This window comes from Halichoerus grypus, chromosome 8 (genome assembly GCF_964656455.1).
Source record: "Halichoerus grypus chromosome 8, mHalGry1.hap1.1, whole genome shotgun sequence".
Lineage (NCBI taxonomy): Eukaryota > Metazoa > Chordata > Mammalia > Carnivora > Phocidae > Halichoerus > Halichoerus grypus.
Genome location: NC_135719.1, coordinates 1,722,351 through 1,744,067, shown reverse-complemented (window position 1 = coordinate 1,744,067; position 21,717 = coordinate 1,722,351). Strand labels below are relative to the sequence as shown.

At 56.2% G+C, this 21,717-nt stretch overlaps 1 protein-coding gene across 3 annotated transcripts in view; it reads right to left on the bottom strand.

Annotated features, from left to right (window-relative positions):
- ARNT2 (aryl hydrocarbon receptor nuclear translocator 2) overlaps positions 1 to 21,717 on the bottom strand; it is a 160,677-nt gene that overhangs the window by 122,302 nt on the left and 16,658 nt on the right. For 2 of the 3 annotated variants that reach the window (XM_036079157.2, XM_078078806.1), the window contains exon 2: positions 6 to 120. In XM_036079157.2, the coding sequence (XP_035935050.1) occupies positions 6 to 120 (115 nt within the window). Of the gene's footprint in view, positions 1 to 5; positions 121 to 8,063; positions 8,088 to 21,717 lie in introns of those variants that run through there. The other variant, XM_036079159.2, reaches the window with a different exon arrangement.

Sequence of the window (21,717 nt, the reverse complement as noted above, 5' to 3'; positions counted from 1 at the left end):
CTTACCCAGAACGCCGCTTTCCTCCACGGGCCGGCATGGCCCCGGTCATCCTCACCTGTCCGGTGGCCGCCATGGGGGCCACGGGCAAGGTCACCGATCCAGGGATGTCGGAAGCCATTTCTGGAATGCAGCAAAGAAGAGAGGTTTGATCAATGCCAGGAACAAGCAAGACAGTTGTCCAGTGGTCCCAGAAGCATCAGGTGTAAGGAGATCCCAAGGCCCTGGGGCCACTCAGCCCACGTCAGTTACGTGGCTCAGGTGAGCCCTTTCCCCAGCTGGGCTCCACCTTTCCCCTTTGGAACAGGCTCCCTATCCCAGGCAGGAACCCCCAGGCAGGACCCCTATCCAAGGCAGGACCCCTATCCCAGGCAGGAACCCCCAGGCAGGACCCCTATCCAAGGCAGGACCCCTATCCCAGGCAGGACCCCCCAAGCAGGACCCCCCAGGCAGGACACCCCCAGGCAGGACACCCCAGGCAGGACCCCCAGGCAGGACCCCTCTCCCAGGCAGGACACCCCAGGCAGGACCCCTCTCCCAGGCAGGACCCCCATCCAGGCAGGACCCCCATCCAGGCAGGACCCCTATCCCAGGCAGGACCCCCCCAGGCAGGTCCCCCATCCAAGGCAGGCCCCCCCAGGCAGGCCCCCTATCCCAGGCAGGACCCCCATGGTGGTCAAAGAGAGCACGGATCTGCAGCTTCCATAAGGGACTCCGGGTCACCTGGCGGCAGGTAAGACCTCCACGGACCCAGGCAGCGTGGCCAGAGCCTGAGCAACCGTGGTCATCGACGGAGCGAAGCCACGGAGTCAGGCTGGGGCCCCCGATGCTCTGCCCCCACCCTGGGCCCTTGTCTGCAGGTGCAAAGGCTGTCCCCATCCTGACTCTGGACTCAGAGCCCTGACTACAGGGCCCCGCATGGCCCCACCGTGCGTGCCGAGGACGGGGAGCATCAGCACAGGCTGTGCGACGGCCCGCCCGAGGTGCCCCGGCTCTCCACAGCCAGCCTCCCCGGGTCCATGTTAATTCCGAGAACAAGCAGGTGTGGGGCTAGAGGATGGCGCCCGTCCCGGGCACCGCCATCCTAAGGCATTATTTCTTACGAGCTCGATGCCCCTGTAAGCTCGCTCAGACAATGTCAAGCATTCCCAGTTTCAGAGTAAAACCACCCAGTTCAAGAGTTTCTCCTTCCTACTCTGTGGAGGGTTCCTCAGCTCAGGCACCCTTTCCTCAGAATATTAAATAGCAAAATAAATATTCAAGCGTCCTGACTCCACTTCTTGTTCTTGAGGGGAACTCCCACAGCACTCGCCTGTCCCAGCTCAGCAGGCACGCAATGGTCCACAAAAACGTATTTCTAGAAGACAGGTCGGGCTAAACACGGGAATCTGGGCCCTCGTCAGGCATACAGGGGTGCTCGCACGGGGCGGGTCTCTGCCCTCTGCCTCCTTCCAGAAACCAGGGAGGCACCACGCAAATACCCCGCATTACATCCAAAGGCATCGTGTTTAATAAACACATTCTAAGATCAACTCAAACTATTCCACTGAAAACTTCTGAAGGAGAATTTTCTAATACTAACAAACAACATCTTAACTTAGCCGCTCTACTCTGTTCACAGGAATTGGAGAGCTGTTACAGTTGATGAGTTTTTTTTGACCTAACGTACACAAGGAAGAAAATCCCTTTATTAAAGTAAACCTCTCCCCTTTCAGCAGTTACTGCACGGGATGTGCAGGGGGGGACCCCATAACCGCACCATCTGCTGATAAGAAATCTGTATTTTTTTTTTGAAATGAAAACCGAAACAGATTAAGTCCATTAAGGCCCCCAAACTGAGGGCAGAGTGGCTGCCAGCACAAACAGGGGTGAAAACAAAAGTCACCACTTCCCAAAACAAGCCACGAGAACGTCAGTCCCTTAAGATTCTCCGAGAAAAAGGGTCCCACGGTTAAGCAAGGTAGGAAAAGCCACACTTATCCCCTGCTTGGACATTCCACTGTCCTTTAAAAACGTACTGAGAAGTCCTGTATCAGGAAGTCTGTTTAACTTTGATTAGACCAGCATATCATAAAAGGGCGGGGGGAGGCAGGGGGACAATGTGTAGTTTGGACAAAATGATAGTCATCCAATTTTATTTCGGGAAAACAAAATTACTGATCGTTTTGAAATACAAGTTACAGAAAGTAAAGCTCCATGAAACCCGGCTACGGGACAAGGGCTCAGGAGCATCTGCTGTCTAATCCTTTCCTTGGACAACTGCCCACGCTTGGCCAGGGCCCAGCACGTCAGCACCCTATCTGCTCCCCTGGATGCTCCGCGCGGGTCAGCCTCCGCTGCCCAGCAGAAGGGCCGGCTGTGTGAGGGCAGGCCCACACCAGCCTGCCTCCAAGGACCCCACTGGGCACACCCCAGAGCCCTCCACGCCTGTGCAGGACAGCAGAGCCGGCTGACGGTGGACACCAGCAGCCTCTACCGTGGGGACACGGTGCCCTCATGGAGGTGACGGGGCAGGTGGGTGTGCTGAGACAGCCCAAGTCTTCACGGGCAACGTGCACCCGTCATAAAGCCAGAGTGCTTCGGCCCGGGCGGGGGGCGGAGGGCAGAGCCGTGAGCCCTACACACAAGTGCATCGCGTCACGGTGTGAAGATGCGAGGCTCCCCCCCGTCCAGCAGCAACACGAAGGCGGTGGTGGCCACCATCTACACGCCAGCGCCAGGCATTCCGGAAAGTTCTGTGCTCCCAAGATGCAGCGTTTCTTCCTCATCTGTTTGTACAACCTCCTTTCGTGATAAAGAGAGTAGACCTTTGTCGTATGCTCTGAAAATATTTTACAGTATTTTTTTTCCAGTCTGTCACTTGCTTTTTAGGTTGAGAGATTTTTTTAATACCAGCGAAAGCTTTAAGAGGTAGAGTCTGAAGAAGACGCGTTGGTCAGCTCCAGCCGCTGTAACAAAATACCGCTGACCAGGCGCTTAGGACAACAAGACTTCTGTTTTCTCATGGTTTGGGGACTGGGACGTTCAAGATCAAGGTGCCAGCAATTCAGTTCTCGGCGGCAACCCCCTCCCTGGTCTATGGACAGCCACCTCCTCTTCGTGGCCTTGCATGTCCTCCTCTCAAAGGGCCACCAAGCCTAGGGCTCCATTCTCATGACCTCACTTCTCCTTAATTACCACCTAAAAGCTCTATCTCCAAATTCAGTCACATTGGGGTTCAGGGCATCAACACTGTTATTTTGGGAGACACAATTCAGTCCCCAGCAGAAGAAAAGGTCAATTGTCCCAACCTCAGTTCATTCAGGAATCCTTCTTCTACCCGTGAGTGCCGTGATGCGCCCTCTATCCTACGCTGTATTTACCACAGAACGTCGGTCTGCCTCTAGCCCATCCATTTCTCTGCCAGTTACCTAGCTGTCTATGTTTGCTCTCGCTGCACCATCATAACGTACCTAGGGATGGACCTCCTCCCACTGCTCTTACCGTCGTCCACAATTACCTCTATCCTTTCTGGCTTATTCTTCCATTTAAATTCCAGAATACTGGGGCAGCTGGGTGGCTCAGTGGGTTCAGCTTCTTTCTGACTCTCGTTTTGGCTCAGGTCGTGACCTCAGGGTCATGAGATCGAGCCCCAGCCCCACAACTGGCTCTGCACTCAGGGCTCAGCTCAGAGTCAGCTTGAGATTCTTTCCCCTTCCCACTCCCCACCCCCACGCAGCAAAGGAGCTGTTTGCCCTCCCCATCCTCGCTGTTTTGCGGGTTGCTCTTTCAAAATGCACACGCCTCGTTCAAGAGTTTCTAGGGTCATCATCCTGTGTCCTACCATTCCACCAAATTCTCTAATTTGTTCTAATCATTTTTTGTTAATTCTTGTGAACTTTCTAAGTTCACAAAGCCTGTGGACTCCAAATAAGGATACTATGTTCTCATTTCTAACACTGAAATGTTTAATTTCTTTTTCATGTCTTATTTCATTAGCCAGAACTTCAGACCAATATTTAGTAATAACGGCCTAAACCTGGGTAACACAAGACCATGGGCTTTGCCGTCAAACAGGCCTGATGTCGAATCACTACTCAACACTTCCCAGCTATGAGAGTGACCAGGCCACCCCTGGTCAAAGTGTCATGATAATGTACTTTGAAGGGTCATTTTAAAAATTAAGAGCCTAACAGTATCTGGGGAAAAAAATCCACTCAAGAAACAACGATTAAAATGATCATAATTGTGTGCTGGTGAACAACCTTGCTTGGTCCTTGAATTTAAGTGGAATGACCAGCTTATTCAAGACAGATATACTTGTTTAAGATAAGGAAATCTGCTCCTATCCCTATTTTTTAAGGTTTATTTCAGGAATAGATGTCTCATTTTATCAAATGCCATTTTGGTCACTAAAATAATGTTTTAGATACCACATTAGCCAAATGAAGTTGCATTCAGTGAGACTAAAATTCACTCTAAAGGTTAAACTTCAGTATCTTTCAGGAGCCACCCTTAGTGCATTCAAATATAAAACATTACAAAACCGTGTTTCTCTCCTCTCTAACTATGCCTGAATCCACCCATGGGATCATCTGTCAGGCTTCCTTGGAAAAGTGAATACCTGCTCCCCAAATCTGGAAACTTTCCTATATGACTTGAATAGAAGTGACCATAGCTCCTGGGATGTCCACTCAGGAAAGGTAGAGGAAGGTCTTTCACCAGGTCAGAGGTGAGGGTCTCCAAGGCAGGGCTTGAAGTCGCCCTGTAAGCACGCTATAGATTTGCTCTAGGATTTCTGAATTTCACTCCAAAATGAAGAAAAGTAGAACCTGAGCACGGCACTGGGCAGAGGGGAAACCACGGCCACAGCCCGACCCTGCCCCGGGAACAACGCTTGGCACAAAGTATAAGCTCATTTAAATGTGGCCGAAGTCAACAAACACACACACAAATGCTAACAAAACTTGCATTTTCTTACTGTAAGGAATTAAGTTACTTGATTTTATTTTTCTGTGCTGGGCCACCAAAGGGGGTCCAGCGCTATAAAAGTCCTTCCTAATTGCTCAGCAGCCCTGCTCACAACACGGTCACTGAGTGAGGCCGTTGCAAAGGGCCGTGAAGAGGGGGAGCACAGATGGGGCTCCGCTCCTAGGCAGACCTCGAGCTGCCGCCCTGCACAACATGGGGCCTTTAAACCACCAGGGACCCAAGCACCACTGCAGGGGGTCTGTAGACAGGCCCTGAGCATGCTGCCCCCGACCTCCCCGACCTCCGCCCTGCCCAGGCCCCCCCAGGGCTTCACACAGAGGCCCACACGTGAGCCCCGCCCCGAGCCTGACACGGACACAGCCCACGGAGAGCCTCCGCGAGCAGGTGCATGGGTACACGGCCCCATGGGCCTGCAAGAGGGTGGAGGCCGGCCCGTGGGGCTCGGAAGTCCTGGACCCCAGTTCCCTGGGTCAACCCCAGCAGACGCCACAGGGGAGGGTCATGGTCCTCACCCTGACCTTCCCATGCCGTTGAGGGCTGACCACATGGAAAAAAGAGAGGCGTCCAGCACAGCACAGAATCATGAGCGCATTCTACTGACAGAACATCATGCAGCAACATTTAAATCGAGGTTAAAAACAGATGAGGGATTTTCAACTGTACAAATGAAAGTCGGTCACATGGTGAAGTCACCTGCTCCCCGTGTGTCTCACCCTGAGGCCTCCTGGCCTCCCGCGTAGCCCTCCACAGTCAGACCTCTGTCCCCGTCACCCCACTAGAGAGCTGCCCATCACAGGGTCCCTTCCCTGCCTGACCCTCTCTGGGGGTGTTGCCCCCCCCACCCACCCACCTCTCTCCTGGGCTTGCAGGGGCCACATCGCCCCTCCCACTCACGGGCCCCACCTTCTCAGCCTCCTCTGGGCCCCCTCCACGCCTCCCCACCTCTCCTCTCCCCAGGGCGTCTCATTCAGGAGTGTGGCCACGATCCCACACGCAGCCATCAGATCCTGCTGTTACCCCCTTAAGGTCTCTCCATCCCTGGGTTCTGCTGCTGGTCTGCCTCAGGACCTCCACCCTTGACCTCCCCGCATCTACTCTCCCCCATCCAGCCTCATGGAAGCCAGATCTGCCAAGGCCAGCCCTTGCTTCTATGCTCCAGTGGCCTCTCTTTGCTCTTGGCACACATGTGGAGCTCCCTGCCACGATCAGCCCGACCCATGTAGTCAGGCTGCTGTCCACCCCTCCAGCACACCTCCTGAGCTCTGGCCACACTGCTCTATCAGCTTCTTGAACGCACCACATTCCTGCCCACCCCGGGGCCTTTGCACATGCTATGTCCCGGGGGAGGAAAGCTCTCCTCCCTTCTCCACCAAGCTAACTCCTAACATCGTTCAGTTCAGCTCCAACATTACTTTCCCAGGGAATTCTGTCCCTGGCCAGTCCCTTCCCCACCCAGTCGAGGTCTGGTCCCCCGTGGTTCACTCTTACCGTCCCTATACTTCTCCTGCGAAGCCAGGAAGGTCGAGCCGTCCAGGTGAAAGATGGCAGGGCCTGAGCGATGGAATCACAAAGAGGGCATTCAGGAGGAAAGAGATGATGTCAACGCCTCAAAATACTCCATGTGTCACCGTCAGCACCCAGAAAGGGAAGATTCTAAAAAGCCTTGATCACCTGATCCTCCTACACTGAGACTGGATGGGGCAAAAAATTTCTGGAGGAGGAAGAAAAATATGGTTGGGTGGCTTGCGTATTTACATCCGCCACGCCACACGCCTGGCCCGTGGGGACTCTGCGGCCAGGTGCAGGCACGCGGATCCACCCCTCCCTCCGTCCACTGACTCAGAGGGCTGGCTCCCCCATGTGTGACTCTGTTTCTCCACCTATTCTCCCACTGAGAAACGGGGTTAATCTAGACATTGCTTCCTTTTGCAGAGGCAGCTGTAAGAAAATGGGACCCCGCTTCCATCACAAACAGCACTTGAAAGCTCCGATTTTGAGCCCGGAGCTGTGGTAGAAGCCAGGTGGTCAGAGATGCAGAGACCCCCCTGCCTCCGGTGGAGACACACCGCCAGGCAATCTCCTAGTCAGAGCTGCACGCTGTGCTAAGTGGCTGGACACCACGTTGTGGGAATGAGCAGGAGGAGCCAGGAAGGCTTCCTGGAGGAGGCCACATCTGTGCCGTCCTGGCAATGAAAATGCTCTGGGAGGAATGAAGCAGGACATAAAAGGTGTCCTTTTCCTAAATGGATTCCTTTGATTGCTGCCCAGTGTCTGGGCAGCCCCACCCAGCCCCACCCTTGAGGAGCATGTCCCCCACCCCATGTCCAGTCCCTGGAGCTTCCTCCAACGCCTACGAGATCTAGAATTATTCCCCCGCCTCAAAAGCAGCCCTTATACCTAGACCTCTGTGCCGGGTCCCAGGTCACGACCAACGGCAAACACACAAGCAGGCAGAAATACCTCTCTCCTCAGCAGTCTGCCTCCAAACGCAGATGCCCCCTGTCCCCCACCCCCCTGGGGAAGCACTGTTCCCCGTTACACACACGGGCAAAATGACCGCCTGCCTCATGCAAAGTTGCAGTGAGGTTTCTGGCTCATTTTAACATCAGTACAAGCTGAGGGTTTGAAAGCTTCGCCATAACACAGAAAAACATAGCTGGCTTGTGATGTAGCATCTCGCTCGAGACCATCTCACACTTCAAATGCAGACATATTGTGTAGGATTCCTCCAATACAGCACAGGCGGCGAAAACGTGGGGAAATGGGAACGCGAGAGCATTCCAGATACAAGGAACATGAGGAAGTGAGAGACATTTCGTCACCCCCCCAACTATTTCATGGGAATCTCAGTAAGAAAAATACCCCTCGATCTTCACATTGGGAAAAAAAAAATCAATTACATGCAAACTTTCATGACACAACAACACGATGTTTTAATGATAATTCCAACAGACGAAAAACCAGAAGGGTCTCTCCGCGGGTGGGGGGGGGGCGGTGAGGGGAGGCAGCTAAGCAAAGAAAAACGCTCTCCCCAACAGCCATCTCTCTTAGAACAATTCTTTCCACAGAAAGCACACCAAATACCACAGCCCTACCTTTTCAGAGGGATTAAACAAAGATCTTTCTTCCTTGTGACCAACACCTTCTTAGGAGAATCTGTTATCCGTATAGAAGAAATGTCAGGAACCTCTGGGAGGAAATGAGCTGCATTTGTATTCTGCTCAGAAAATGTCATCACAGATCTGTTTACCTTAACTGTGGACCATGATTCAGCCGTGACAACTGTCTTGCATACTGATCAATTTATTTGCAGCAAAATTTCTAACATTAACTGCTTAGGTTCTGAAAAATCGGGGACTTGAATTTCTTGTGCAACCACAATCTACGTTTGAAATGTCTAGACTGTTATTAACACATCTCAGGGGGGAGATCAGAAAGGATTCCTCCTGACAGGAGAGCGAGGGAGGGTCCCTTCCGCTTCTGGAAGGAAGGCAGGGCACATGGTTCCCCAAGGCCCTCCGTGGGGTGGGATTTCTATAGCACGATGTACAGAAAAATCATGAGACTGAGGGCCAGGGGGACTGTGACCCCAGGTCCTTGCTACATTTTAACCAGCCCCGTATCCTCTGAAAGGCAGCCCCGTCCGACAGGCAGGCTGGGTCTCTGCAGCAGGGCGGGAGGCGGCCGACCCAGGAAGAGGCCAGGCCCTGCCTCCACCCGCTGGTGCCTTCAGCCTCCAGCCGGACACCGGGCATCTGGCTGTGGGCCCGAGCCACTCCCAGCCGACAGGCAGGATTTAGCATTAGAGAACCAGAACTAGTCCCGAGGCGGCCCCCTGAGATGCCCCCCGCCTCAGCTCACGAGGCCACCGAGGTACAGCCCTGCTCCCCAGGCTGACCTAGGCATGCACGGTGCCCTCTGGAATGTGGGCGCTGCACCACAGCCCACTGGGGGGTCCACACCCATACTGCCACTAGAGTCCACGCCCACTCTGCCGCCTGAAGTCCCAGCATCCCTGCCCTGAGGGTGGAAAACAGGGACTCAGCAAGAAGACAGGCAAGCAGTAAAAGGATAGGGAGGTTACCACTGAGATTATGACTCTGGAGCAAGACAATGAGAGCAAACTCCACACCCAGCCCGCCCCCTCCGTGAGAGACGACAAACCACCCCCGCGGGGCGAACCATGAAGGGACACCCACCCACCATCTGTCTCAGGCTTGAGTCCAATCCAACGGCCAGAGGCCATCCCAGGAAAGTGGGTCTCAGCAGCCATGCAGAAGACGGGCCGAGCACCTGCAGTGAAGTCTCGGGGTCTGGCTGCCCCTAAGAAGGGCTTCCTGGGGGCCCTGGCTGAGACCCCACGGTGACCCACCGGGGCCTGAGTCTTTAGGACCGGAGCATGGCAGCAGGGCTGACCCCCCAGGAGAAACGGCAGAGCCTGGGCTGCTGGTGGAGAGTCTGCAGGGGGCTCTGACTCGCAGACTGGAAAGTACTAGAAAGGCCACGGGATGGTGAAGAGCTCAAATGCTGTGCGGAGGAGCCTGTGGACCAGACAAGACCTGTCTTCCAAAGGAGTCCTTAAGGCAGGAGGGACAACAGTGCCCTGAGTCTGTGGCGGACCCTCCTGGGTGAAAGGGAAGTGGGCCGCTCTTGATCCCTGCGGGGGCCTCTGCGTGGCGGCGGGGCTACGAGGGCTGAGGCGTCAGCCACCCAAATACAGTGGGAAGTCGGGCAGAAACCAAATACACTAAAATGTCTGGCTGGAGTAAAGCGAGGAGCTGATAGAGGATGAACAGCCACCCAGAGAAAAATCACTCCGCCGTTAACCATCACGATGGCAGGAATACGTTGCAGGAAAACACTCAGGGCACAGAACCTCGCATGCAAACAGGTCTCTGCCGGGGGTCCACCGGAGTTCAGCTCCAGCCACACTACCTGCCCCAGACCTTCGATTTGGCCCGGGCTTCTGCACCAATGCCTGGGCCTTGGAAAGGACAGCCTTTGGAACCCCCCGCAGGACCGCCCCCAGCACCCCTGCACTGGTAGGCGATCTGGGACCACCGATCACAGGGGCACTGTGGCATCCGCACCCGCAGTCCCCACCATCAATGCTCCAAACAAGGCGTGCCACATGCGCTCACCCTTCAAGCCTGAACACTCACTCCCAACCGCCAACGTGCACTCTAGATGAACTAACCCGAAGATCTTGTGTGCAGCATTTGTCCCCATTCTCCCAATCAGATGGTTTACAAATGCATTGTTGCAGGAGTAAAATGTGTGATCATCCACGGCCATATGGTGAAAGCTATAAATTTCATGCGCAAAACCAATTATTAAGAACTTTCAAATACTTAAATGTAAACGGAAAGATGGAAATAACAAATATCGAGGAAACGCCTTTGCTTGCTCTCTGTCGCAAGACTGTTCTGTCCTCCTGGAACCGACATGTGCACAGAACCAGAGATGAAGATGCAAAGCAGAATAAAAGGGATTATCGTAGTATATTGTAACGAATACCTCTGTGGAACTGCTTGTTCTGGCCTTCGTGATAATAAACAACTATCACCATTTAAACAATTTTTTTTTATTTCTGTTTAGGTCACGTAACTTTCAAGAAAAAGTCCTCTTCGGAAGTTTTCATGTCTTTGTAAGGATGATGTGATAACCAACTCTGTCAACTTTACTACCTCAAGAACGCACACGGGGGCCTTCAGAGCGAGGCACCCCAGGACAATCTACAGGAACTCATTGTCAATCCAGACACAACGCAGAAAACAAAGGGACCAAGGAAAGGGAGGAAATGGAGACGTGAGGGAAACATGGAGGACCCCCAACACAGCGTCCCTCCACCAGGCTCCACCGCGAGCGGACATGGGTTTGGTCCGACGGACGAGCCGCCACGCAGGAGTACGAGGCAGCCTGGCCGTGGATGGAGGTGGACAGATGTGGACAGAGCTGGACAGACGTGGACGGAGCTGGACAGACGTGGACGGAGCTGGACAGACGTGGACAGAGCTGGACAGACAGCCGACGACGAACTTCTGGAACGTGATGGCCACGAAATGGTAACGAAACAGCAATGACACCTGTTTTTGTGAAAATGGCAGATCTTCATCCCGTCCTGATGCCCCTTAGCTGCAGCCTCCTCACAAGCAAACAGCCGTTCTGCCTCAAGTGCGCCTGACTGACCTCCCGCACCCCCGGTGTGCACACAGAGCCCCGGTGTGTTTGCGGGTCCTCGAGCAAGCCCACCAAAGAGGGGGCACTGCTAACGCCTACGTGGGACTTCCATCTCCCACTTAGCATTTTCTATAATCTCGAAGTTGTGAAAACTCAGAGTACGTTACTCCTATGATCGGGGTACAGTGAAGGTGATGTCCCCGAAAGTAAGTGAGCAGACCCAGGACTCTGGGCTCCATGGGCGGCTGTCCGGGGTCTCTGAACACAGAGCTGGGGAGTGGAACAGAACCCCCCTGCTGAAGTCTCTGAAATCTGGGCCTCCTGCAGCCCGTCGCAGGGGAGGGAAAGGGGTAGGGAGGGGATGGTAGAGTAGGGGAGGGGTGGGAGAGGACAGGGGTGAGGAGGGGAGGGGAAGGGGGGAAGGGCAGGGGAGAGAAGGGCAGGGCAGGGGAAGGATGGGAGAGGGCAGGAGAGGGGAGGGAAGGACAGGGCAGGGGCCCACCCCAAGAGGAGGCGCTCACAGCAGTGGTTCCCAGGTGTGATCATATTTATTACTCCCTGATTAGAGCGGTCGGAAACGTCCCCAGGGAACAGGTGAAATCCTCAGGAAAATGTACAGAATGGGGAGATGAGGCTGCACAAGGAAAGGGGACAAGATCCGAGGTGAGAAACAAAGGTGACGCCCCAGCAAAGAAATACGGGAATCAGTTACTCGAGGCGGGGGCCCGCCACCAGCTCACGGGAGGGACAAGGGGTCACGGGGGCCACAGGAACACGCGTGTCCCTCCAGGGAGTGACCCTGCGCCTTTCCTCACCATCTCAGTCCTCGGCGCCAGGGGTGACAGGGACCAGAGGCTCTGTCCCCTCCACGGAGAGGGGTCAGCTGGTCTACCCAGCACCACGCACACCCGGGCTGGTCGTGAACTCCTCGTGACAGTACGTGTCCACAGTGACCAGCACGTACCAGTAACCAGGTACAGTGCCAGGCCCTCACGCACGGAAAGCAAAGACGGAGCCCACCGAGATCGAAAAGAAGCCCCGCCAGCCCGGCCCAGGAGCCGAGGTGAGTGCAGAGGGTCCACAGGCCCCGGGCGCGTGCGCTGGGGGTCCGTGCTGAGCTGTGTCACCGGGAACCAGCAAGGCGGCCAGACTTGTCTCCCAGACATTGTGGCCTCATCTACGGCCACCCCAACAGGGGCAGCTCGGGAGGAGAGGAGACCGGCACAAACATTAAACCAGACGGCCATCTCCACGCAGGATGGCGGCCAGCCACGCCTCTGGTGCCAGGACCCGTGGAAATCAGGAGCCGGGACACTCCATGGTTAATAATCTGGGGGGATTCGGGCAACCTGGGAAAACCATGCCTAATTTAGACTCCCCAAACCGCCCAGCCACCAAGACCTGCCGCACAGTGCCCTCAAGCCCTAGGGAGGTGGCACCGTGATGCGACACGGGGACGCACGTGGTCAAAGCCAGATCACGTGGTTACAGTCGGCCACTCGCTGAGTCATGTTGCCCGAGGGCAGGGCGCCATGTCTATTCGTGTGTCTCACGGCATCACACATCCTTCAAGGATGGCCACGTTTCCCTTGTTGCCACGTGGGAGGTCAGCTGGGTCCCCTGGAGCAGTGCTCAGATCGCCAGCTCTGGGCCAGAGCGCTTCACCCACCTGCTAGAGACCGCACGTTTGCAGCCCCCAAAACTCCTATGTCCACAGTCTGACCCCCCGTGGAATGGGGTGAGGAGGTGGAGCCCTCGTTGGGATTACTGCCCTTTGAGCCAGAGACAGGAGGGCTTGCTTCCCTTCTCTCTGCCCCCTGCCAGGTGAGGACCCAGCAAGAAGACAGCCACCTGCAAACCCTCACCAGACACACGACAGCCAGACCCTTGACCCCGGGCTTCCCAGCCTCCACAACCGTCAGAAACAAGTGTTTGCTGGTTAGGCCCCCCGGTCCGTGGCATTCTTGTTGCAGGGGCTTGAGCAGAGCAGGACGCCACCAACACCCCGAGTCAGCGAGAGACGGAGTGCCCGCGGGGAAAAAGGCGGCCCTGCACCCCCGGCCGGCTCAGCCAGGCTGGACGAGGCGTCGGTTCAAGACGCGCAGCCCACGCGGTGTCGCCAGGTAAATGGGAGGGGAGGGCTCTAAACGGAGGGTGCTGGGCAGGGGCATGGAGACCAGACGAAGGGAGAAGACGGGGTGCCATCAGGGAGGTTTCTGGGCGTTCACCTCTGCGCATGCGCCGACCACCAGAGCTGCGATGTGTGGGGCATCCTAGACAAGCAGCCTGCAGGTTAATGCAGGACGGAGGCCGGCAGAGGGCCAGGGGATGTGCGTGGCTGGGCAGCAGGATGGCTCACTGGTCACCCGCTGTGTGTGGACACCCAGGGCCTGGGGGCTCCCTGGAAACTGGGCCTCGTGAGTGTGAGGCGCTCAGCTGCAGATGAGCACGGACAGGGGCCCAGACCCAGTGGTCCCGGGGGCTCACCCCCTGCCTCACGGGGCCAGGCCTTGGGAAGAACAAGGGAGAAGGTGCCCTTGGGCTGACCCACCTTCCACCTGACCCCCGACCCCCGCCACACACACCTTGCACTCAAGACTCACGGAAAATTCATGAAACACCTTCATGAAGGTGATACGTTTTACCCTTCTTCACCCCAGCTCCTGGCTTCATCCCCTAACTCCTATCCTACTCCTGCCACTCCGTTCCTCCATCGCGTCCCTCCCGGATCCCACCTGCTTCCCTACAGGCCTCAGCTGCACTCCTGCCCCACCCTCCCCGCCCTCGGTTTTCCCCAGATCCCTCCCTCCATCCCTCGCTCCTGCTCCCCGAGCAGCCCCCGGGACATCTCTGGTGCCCACCAACGCTCGGCCTCTCCCAGACGCAGAAGCACGCGGGAACACAACACACACCCTCGACCCAGCTCTCTCCGAGGCCCCTCCGCCCCGGGTTTGTCCCTTCCCATTCTTGAAATGCAATTCTTTCCATAAAAATGCCTTCCTTGAAAAGGGGAAAAAATAAATGTGAACACACCCCCTGTTTACACAACAAACCAATTAAGGAAATCACTATCCTTCCGTAGATAAAACATCCTCTCCGAAGCCATCTAGGAAACAAAGTGGTTTTCTCGTTGAATATATTTCTTGATGAACGTATTCATCCATCATTTGACAAATAGATTTTACGTTCAATTTTAAACTGCGAATTACTCTCTAACTGTAAAATACACAAAATAGTAAAAATGCCTGCGTGCAAGGCACTGGACTCTCTTCTGTTCTCGTGCTCTTTGGTGCTACACACCCAATGGGCTTTGTCCCCGACGGCCCGACCTCTGCCTGGGGCCCAGTACTCGACGACAGCAGTGGGCGGGCTCCTGGAGGAGAGACGCCCCTGGAAAGCCCGGCCTGCAGAGGCCCTCGGGGGTCACAGGACTCGCCCTCTGGTTATGGAGGAGCAGGGCTCCCAGAGCTCACGGGATCGTCGTTCAGTGTCCCACAGGCTCCGGCCCCCTCGGTCTGGAGCATCCGCACGCTTCCTGGGAGGGCCCGGGAGTGGCTGTTTAGGCCTCAGAGGCCACAGGACCTCCGTGGCAACTACTCACTCACGGGGCTCTTGTACAGAAGCAGCCACGGAAGCTGTGTATATGAGTGGGTTTGGCTGTGCGCCAGTCTATGAACATAGAAATTGGAATTTCATATAATTTTCACATCATGAGATATCATTCCTTTATGCCCTCCCCCACCAATCATTTACAAAATGTGAAACTATTTCTTAGCTTGTGGGACACAGAAAAAGAGGAGGCGGGCCAGATGTGGCCGATCAGACATAATTTGCCAACCTCTGGCCTCAGCCAGTGAGCCCGGGTGTCTGGCCCAAGAAGACGCCGGGGGGCTGAGCTCAGAGCAGCGACCACCGCTGGACAAGGCACCGCCCTCCCACGGGCCGAGCTGCAGGTGAGCGGCAGGTGCGGTAGGACTATGTCACCCAGCCCGAGCCCTGCAGGAGCAGAGCCGTGGGGGAAACCCACGCTGCATTTTCACCTATCGAGGAAAAACCCCATTCTTGGAGGCTGAGCTCCCAGGAGAGCGCGGCCTGGTTCTGCACCGAGCCAGACCCTCCCCGGATTTGTGGTCCGTCCCCTGGGCCATCTGAAGGGGCCACCGAGGCTGCCGTGCCAGAGTCTGTCCGGGAGGCAGAGGCCCCGGGCGCAGATCCCAAGGCGGCCGGTCCCTTCGGAGAGCAGCCCCCACGGCTGGGCCTCCAGCCCCCGAGGGCCACCCAAGCACGCCCAGCACAGGGGGAGAGACGGCCCCGCTGCCAGGTGATCTCGGAGGGAGCCCCGGAGATGCAAAGCCTGCCCCGGGCACCGAGGCAGAGACGGCGTGGTCAGCGGGAGTGGCCATGGCCAGTGGGAGTGACCGGCTGCCGCGCGGACGGGAGCAGAGGCAAATGCCCGAAGGCTGCGTGGACCCACAGAAGGAAGAGCAGGGGCACAGCGAGGAGGCTGGACAGGAGGCACAGACGGGCCCTGCGACAAGACCTGGGAGTCTGCTCGCCAGGAGCCCCCCAGCCCCAGAGAAGAAGCACAGAGGGCGGACATAGGAGGACCCAATACTGGGTTGGGGGGGGCCTGCCGCCGGAGGCGCTGTCCCAGCTGCCCCGTGTGTCCCCACCACCCCCCAGTACGCACTGTCCCCGGGCTCTGGGGGGAGGCTCAGGTCATCTGGCGTCACAGGCCAGGGCGAGCTCAGGGGCAGGGACCCAAACGGCGGCTCGCAGCTGCTGGGGAAAGAGCACGGGGATCCCTGCGGGAAGAGGGCAGCCTGCCCCTGGTGCTGGCCCCGAGGTGACCAGACCCGGGCCCAAGCCAGGCCACGAATACTGCATCCGGCCAGCCACCGTCCCAGCGTTCCCAGGCCCCCACCTGCGCGGAGCAGAGACAAGCCTCAGAAGAAGACCGTGCAGAGAAGACAGAGGGCCTGCTCATCACAACGCCCAAGGCTGCTGAGCCGGCACGGACAATCTGGGCGTGGGGTTTTGGTGGCAGGAGACTGGCTTGTTTTTCTACAGAAAAATCCTCGTATTGGTTCCCTCGACGGATGCCCAACGCCCCGTAGGAGGATGAGAACATTGGATTCTGGGGAAGGGCATGAAGCTGGTGGGCAAACCCCCGGGACAGTCTGGGGAGGGAGGTTGTGTGATTCATCAGTGTGCATGCACCACCCAGAACAGGGCTCAGCAGGGGCAGGTGTAGACGGATCATGGCGGAACTGAGGAAGGAAGAGGAGCAGTCCCCTCCTTGCTGGTAGCGGCCACCGTGGGCCTGGGCAGGCTGCCTGACTGCCTTCTCTGGGGTTGGGCATGGGGAGATGGGGGCTTCTGGCCCTCCATTCCCACATTCCCAACTCTGGTTATTTCTCTGTGTCACTAAAGCAAAAGAGCAGAGGAAAGCCTCAAGGTCACAACCAAGACCCTCGAAGGACCAGGCGGATCCCAGCCCTTGAGGGACATAAGGAAAGAGGATAAGATGCCAGGACAGAGGCAGAAGCTACTCACACGGCAGCCTGGGGCTGGTCCGCCCGCACCTGCAGTCCCTCTGGGCTCCGTCTCCCCTGGGACTGTCGTCCTTGCAGACTGGCTCTGGGATATCCCGAGAGGGAACACAACCCAGGAGAGGAAGGGCCCTCCCTCGGCAGCTCTGCCACGGACCGGACAGTCCGTTTGGATCAGACACACGACCCACAGTTGATCTTTGCAGTTTCCTGCGGGGCTGCTTAGATTGGGAGTCCTGAAGAGAGTGGCCAGCCACGCCGGGGGCGGGGGGGCGGGTACCAGAGGGGCTGGCTGGGCCTGGGGAGCGGGGAAGCCACGGGGCCCATCCCACTCACGTCAGCGGGCACCTGGGAAAGCCATTTACGGTGGTGGCATCAAGGCAGAAGGCCTAGGAAGCCCTGTGGTCCCTGGGACGGTGGCTTTCGTCTGGGGGAGGAGCCCCGAAGGGCCAAAAGAAGGAAAGACCCAGATGATGGCTGGCGGGGCGGGGGCAAGAACAGGACATCGCTCCACAGGTGGCCCTGTGGCTACTTCTCAGAGTGATGTCCTGTGGGTGTGACTACCAGGGCGGAGGGACCGGGAGAGTAAGGACGTGCTGTCGGGGGCGCAGGGGAATCTCTGCTCCCACACCGGAGGGCTGGTCAGGACCCCGGGGGCGAGGAGCAAGGGTGGGCAGAGGCTCGTCACGAATGTCAACGGAGCCGTGTCAGGCCACACGCCCTTCGTTCTGAGCAGGTGGTTACCAGTCCTGCCAACTTCCCCTGCTTTCTACCCAGAAAGAAACCTAGAATGCAGGACGTGCACTCCAAGAAGAAGTCATCTCCCAGGGACGTTCACCGTATGAAAGTAAATCCTACACCTTTTCCAATCCACTTCCTGGCCTAAAGATTGTGACAAATAAATCCCGAGGATTCAGGTCATTCCACGCGGAAACATTGTTGGGTGGCTCTGAAGACCCCGCGTGGCTACAAACCGGGGACACGGAGAGAGCTGGACTCGTCTGTAAAGGGATGTTGGCTTGTGATCAACAGTAGTTCTCGGCTTCCTTCAGGATCCTTTGCCTTCCTCTTCCAGAAGAGAACAGAGCTCTCTCCTATTAAATTGAAAACGTCTGCTGTGTACGTGCACGTGTCGGGGGTGGGGGGGACACGAGGCCCACAGGCAGGCTCCTCCTCTGTGGGACCCCGGTCCTCCTGGAGTCCCAGTGTTAACACTGATCGATCGAGGGCACTTCAGCCAACAAGACAATTCCTGCACGGTTACAGCATCGGGTTGAACACGGGACCGCGGCTGGGACGCAGGAGAACCTCCCAGCTCACCTGGGAAACCGGGTGAGTCACAATCTGACTCCGTCCATCTGTAAACCATGCATCCCACATCCTCGTGCCTCATGAGATCATGTCCCAGAAACTGTTAGCGGGTCAGATGGCAATGCGCACAGGAGTACGGACGGTGACACCGCTCAGTGACCTCCCTAGAACACTGTGGGTCTACGTGCACACGCGGTCGGGGTACGTGAATCCCCAGCACTGCCTCGCGCGGGGCTGGAGAGGGGCACCCATCCTCGCCCTCTGGCCCAAGATGAATGTTGCACGTGGTCACCAAGTACAGACTATTGTGCAAAGAGCAGTGGCACTAGGCCTACGGGGCCACGGGGCAGACAGCAGAGATGGCACCCACATTGTCAGGGCGGGCTGCTGGGTGTGGGGGGCCCTAACAGGAGCCCGAGAGATGACAGCGGGAGGCAGGGCTGGGGGCCAACAGGCAGGCAGAAAAGAAGCTACACACAGACCGTGATCCCCCAGAGGTCAGATTCAAGAACAAAGGGAACTGTCGGGGAGGAAGATTCTGAAGCGTGGCAGAGAACTTTCCAAGAGCTGACACTGTCTAAATGTAAAAAAAGTGCCTTGTAAGTTGCGTGCGTGTCCAAGAGTGCACCAAGCAAGCCCTGGTGACTAAGAGGCTGGGGCGTTATCAGGGGGACTCCTGACAATGACCCAGACCTTCCGAAGACGCATGACTCCACGACTTCCCACTACTTGGCATCACGTGCTAGAGTTTCACAGTTACTCTCGGTCCCTACAGTGAAGCCCAGCTCACTGTTTCTCCTGCCCCGACCATGTCGTGAGCCGACTCCCAGTCGCTCCATCAGCAGAAGCTTGCTTCTCGTCCATCGGAGGCTCAGCACTCGCGGCCGGCCTTCCACGACGACTTCCGGGCACCTGTCTTGTATCGGGTACTATTCCCAGCACGGGCCTCAAGCTCAAAACTGAGCGAGACGGTCCGATACAGATCAATCTGAGCTGTGAACCAAAACATAATTTTAAAATGTGTTGTAGAAGACACGCAGCCGAGGGACACAAGGCACATTGCCCATGTCTTAGCAGAATGAGCCCCCGTGGCTGGGTCCCGACCCCACCAGTCGGCCATCCCTGCAGACTCCCCTCCCTGATGTCGCTTTCTTCTCGCCTTTTCCACTCGGGTTTACAACCTTAGGGCCCCAAACGCTGGTCACAACAGTAACACCCAACAAAACTGATTTTGTGCTGGTGCTATAAATTGAATTGTGTCCCACCCCATTCCAATTCACAGGTCGAGGCCCTAATTCCCTAACTCCTAACATGACCGCACGTGGAGGTGGGGCCCCCGGGAGGTGACTAGGTCTAGATGAGGTCTTGAGGGGGAGGCCTCCTGCTGGGATTAGTGTCCTTACAAGAAGGGGCAACAACAGAGAGCCTGCCCCCCTCCCCACCTGTGCGGACACGGCTCGAAGGTGGCCGTCGCACGCCAAGAGGGGGGCTCTCCTCAGGAACCGGATCAGCCTGCCCTCGATCTTGCACTTCCCAGACTCCAAACTGAGAAAACGAACGTCTGTCACTGAAGCCACCGGGTCTACAGCACTTTGTGATGGCAGCCCAGGTTGACTAACACCATTGGTCAACGGCACCTAGTCAAAAGGAATGACTCCCGTGTGGGAATGCGTTCCCATGTGTTCCTCTCAACGAGATAATTTAACCTGGTCAAGAGCAGGGAAGCGCTCTTTCCTCTTCATGGACCCCAAGGGAGAACAGCCACATGACCAGTGACCACGACCCTGCCTCAACCACACCCTCGCTTCCCTTCGCCCTGTCCGCTCCCACAGAGTGGCCTTGGGGAAAGGGGCCATCGAGAAGTTGGGCTTTGCTGGGATGGACAGAAGGTCAAGAGAGACTGAACTCCGGTGGCAGCTGAGGCTGCCTTCCAGCCTACGAAGATGACACCCTAAAGCTGACTCCGCTCCTCCGGCTACACTCAAAGTGGAAAGTGCGGGGACGGGCGGACCGAGGTGTGGCTGCTCCCAGTGACCCACAGCTATGTAAAGAAGCGGCAGAGACCTCAACCATCTCCTCCCTGGCCACAAGACAGCCAGCAGCACGTGTGCACATGTCCACCTCTTATCCTGTATCCGAGCACGGACACGCGGCACTCTCTTCTCTCCTCAATGTCTCGTTCTGAGAACTACTTAATTCACTTGAGCCTCGTGGATACACCTGGGGACCTGAAATAGGGCCCACGACCCCGCAGGGCATCCCATAGAAATGCCACTGAAATGCCCATCTTCACTGAGGCAGGAGGGAAAGAAACATGCCCATCAGGACTCACGTGCACAGGGCCACTTAGGGGCCACGGGAACAGAAGCCTGCCAGCCCTGAGCAAGTCAAGGGCTCCCGGGACGGCGCTCCTGTCGGGAGCTACTCGGAGTCACGTCGAGTCCCTGCACTCCTTGGTCCTGTCTCTCTGCTGTGGTCTGTTTTCACTACACTTGGTTTAGGTTTGCATTTCTTCTGATTTATCTTGCTTGGAATCCGCTGTAGCTCCTGACTCTGCGGCACAGAGTCGCTCATTCATTCTGGAAAATGACCAGCTTCCTCTCCTGAAGGCCGGCCGGCCATGGCCTCCCTGCCGTCTCTGACCGGAGCCCCACGGTGCACATGGAAGCAGGAGACCTCGCCTGTCTCGTGGCCACCCGCCCGTGTGTCCTAACTCTGTCTCTGTGCTAAATGCCCTGCAATTTCTTCCATTCCACTTTCTAATTCATTAATTCTCCATTCATCTGTGTTTAGTAGCTATTAAATCCATCCACTGATCTCCTAATTTTGTTTCCCAGAAAATGCTATAATTTCCTGACAGCCCACTTGGATTTAACGACAGCTGGCTGCCTTCACGTGGCTCCTGAGCACCCGGGGAAGGAGTATCTCACGAGGATCCACGATCGACTCAACATCTGAGGCCCCCCTTCCAGCTCCCCTGAGCTAGGGAAGGCCCAGAGGGTCATAAACGACCCCAGGGAAAAGGTGCATCTTCCCCAGGAAAAAGGAGATGGGAGGTTCTAACAGCCAAGCTGGAAGGGAGGAAGCAGATTTAATTTGATGAGAAAAAATAATGCAGCAAGATGGGGCTTGCGCTCAAGTATCACGAGAAACTCGTATCAGCTATAGAGTATCGTTTCTTGCGTTAAGGTTCGAAATCAGTAAATTATAGGCTAAAAATGGCCTTCTCTGTACCATTAGATGTTTTGACATCAATTCCCTTTCTACTGATTTTAAAATTGTGACCATTTGTCAAAGAGACCTTTGTCTCTGCATGAGCCTGACAGACCACAGCCAATCCTTTTATTTTCAAACCTTTCAGTCACTGTTTTCAAGTTGTAAGTAGTAGGATATGATGGTACAGTTTGAGAGCTGTTGTTCTACTCAATTAGAGAATCTTTTTATTTTAAAAGAAAAAAATTAACCTACATGCTTCTTTGAAAAGCCACCATTTTCCAGCTGAAGATGATGCACTGAACTCCTGTCCCATCTCTGTCCTCATCCCGACACCCTGTCGACGACAGTGGGGACAGTCCAATCCCCGAGGCCAACAAACTGGCATTTTCTCTGGGGAAGGAAACGAGAGGTCTATTTTCTAAAGAAATTTACATCTCCCCGAAGTGATCAAGGAGCTGGGGCGTGGGAGAAGAGATGGAGGACCGTCCCA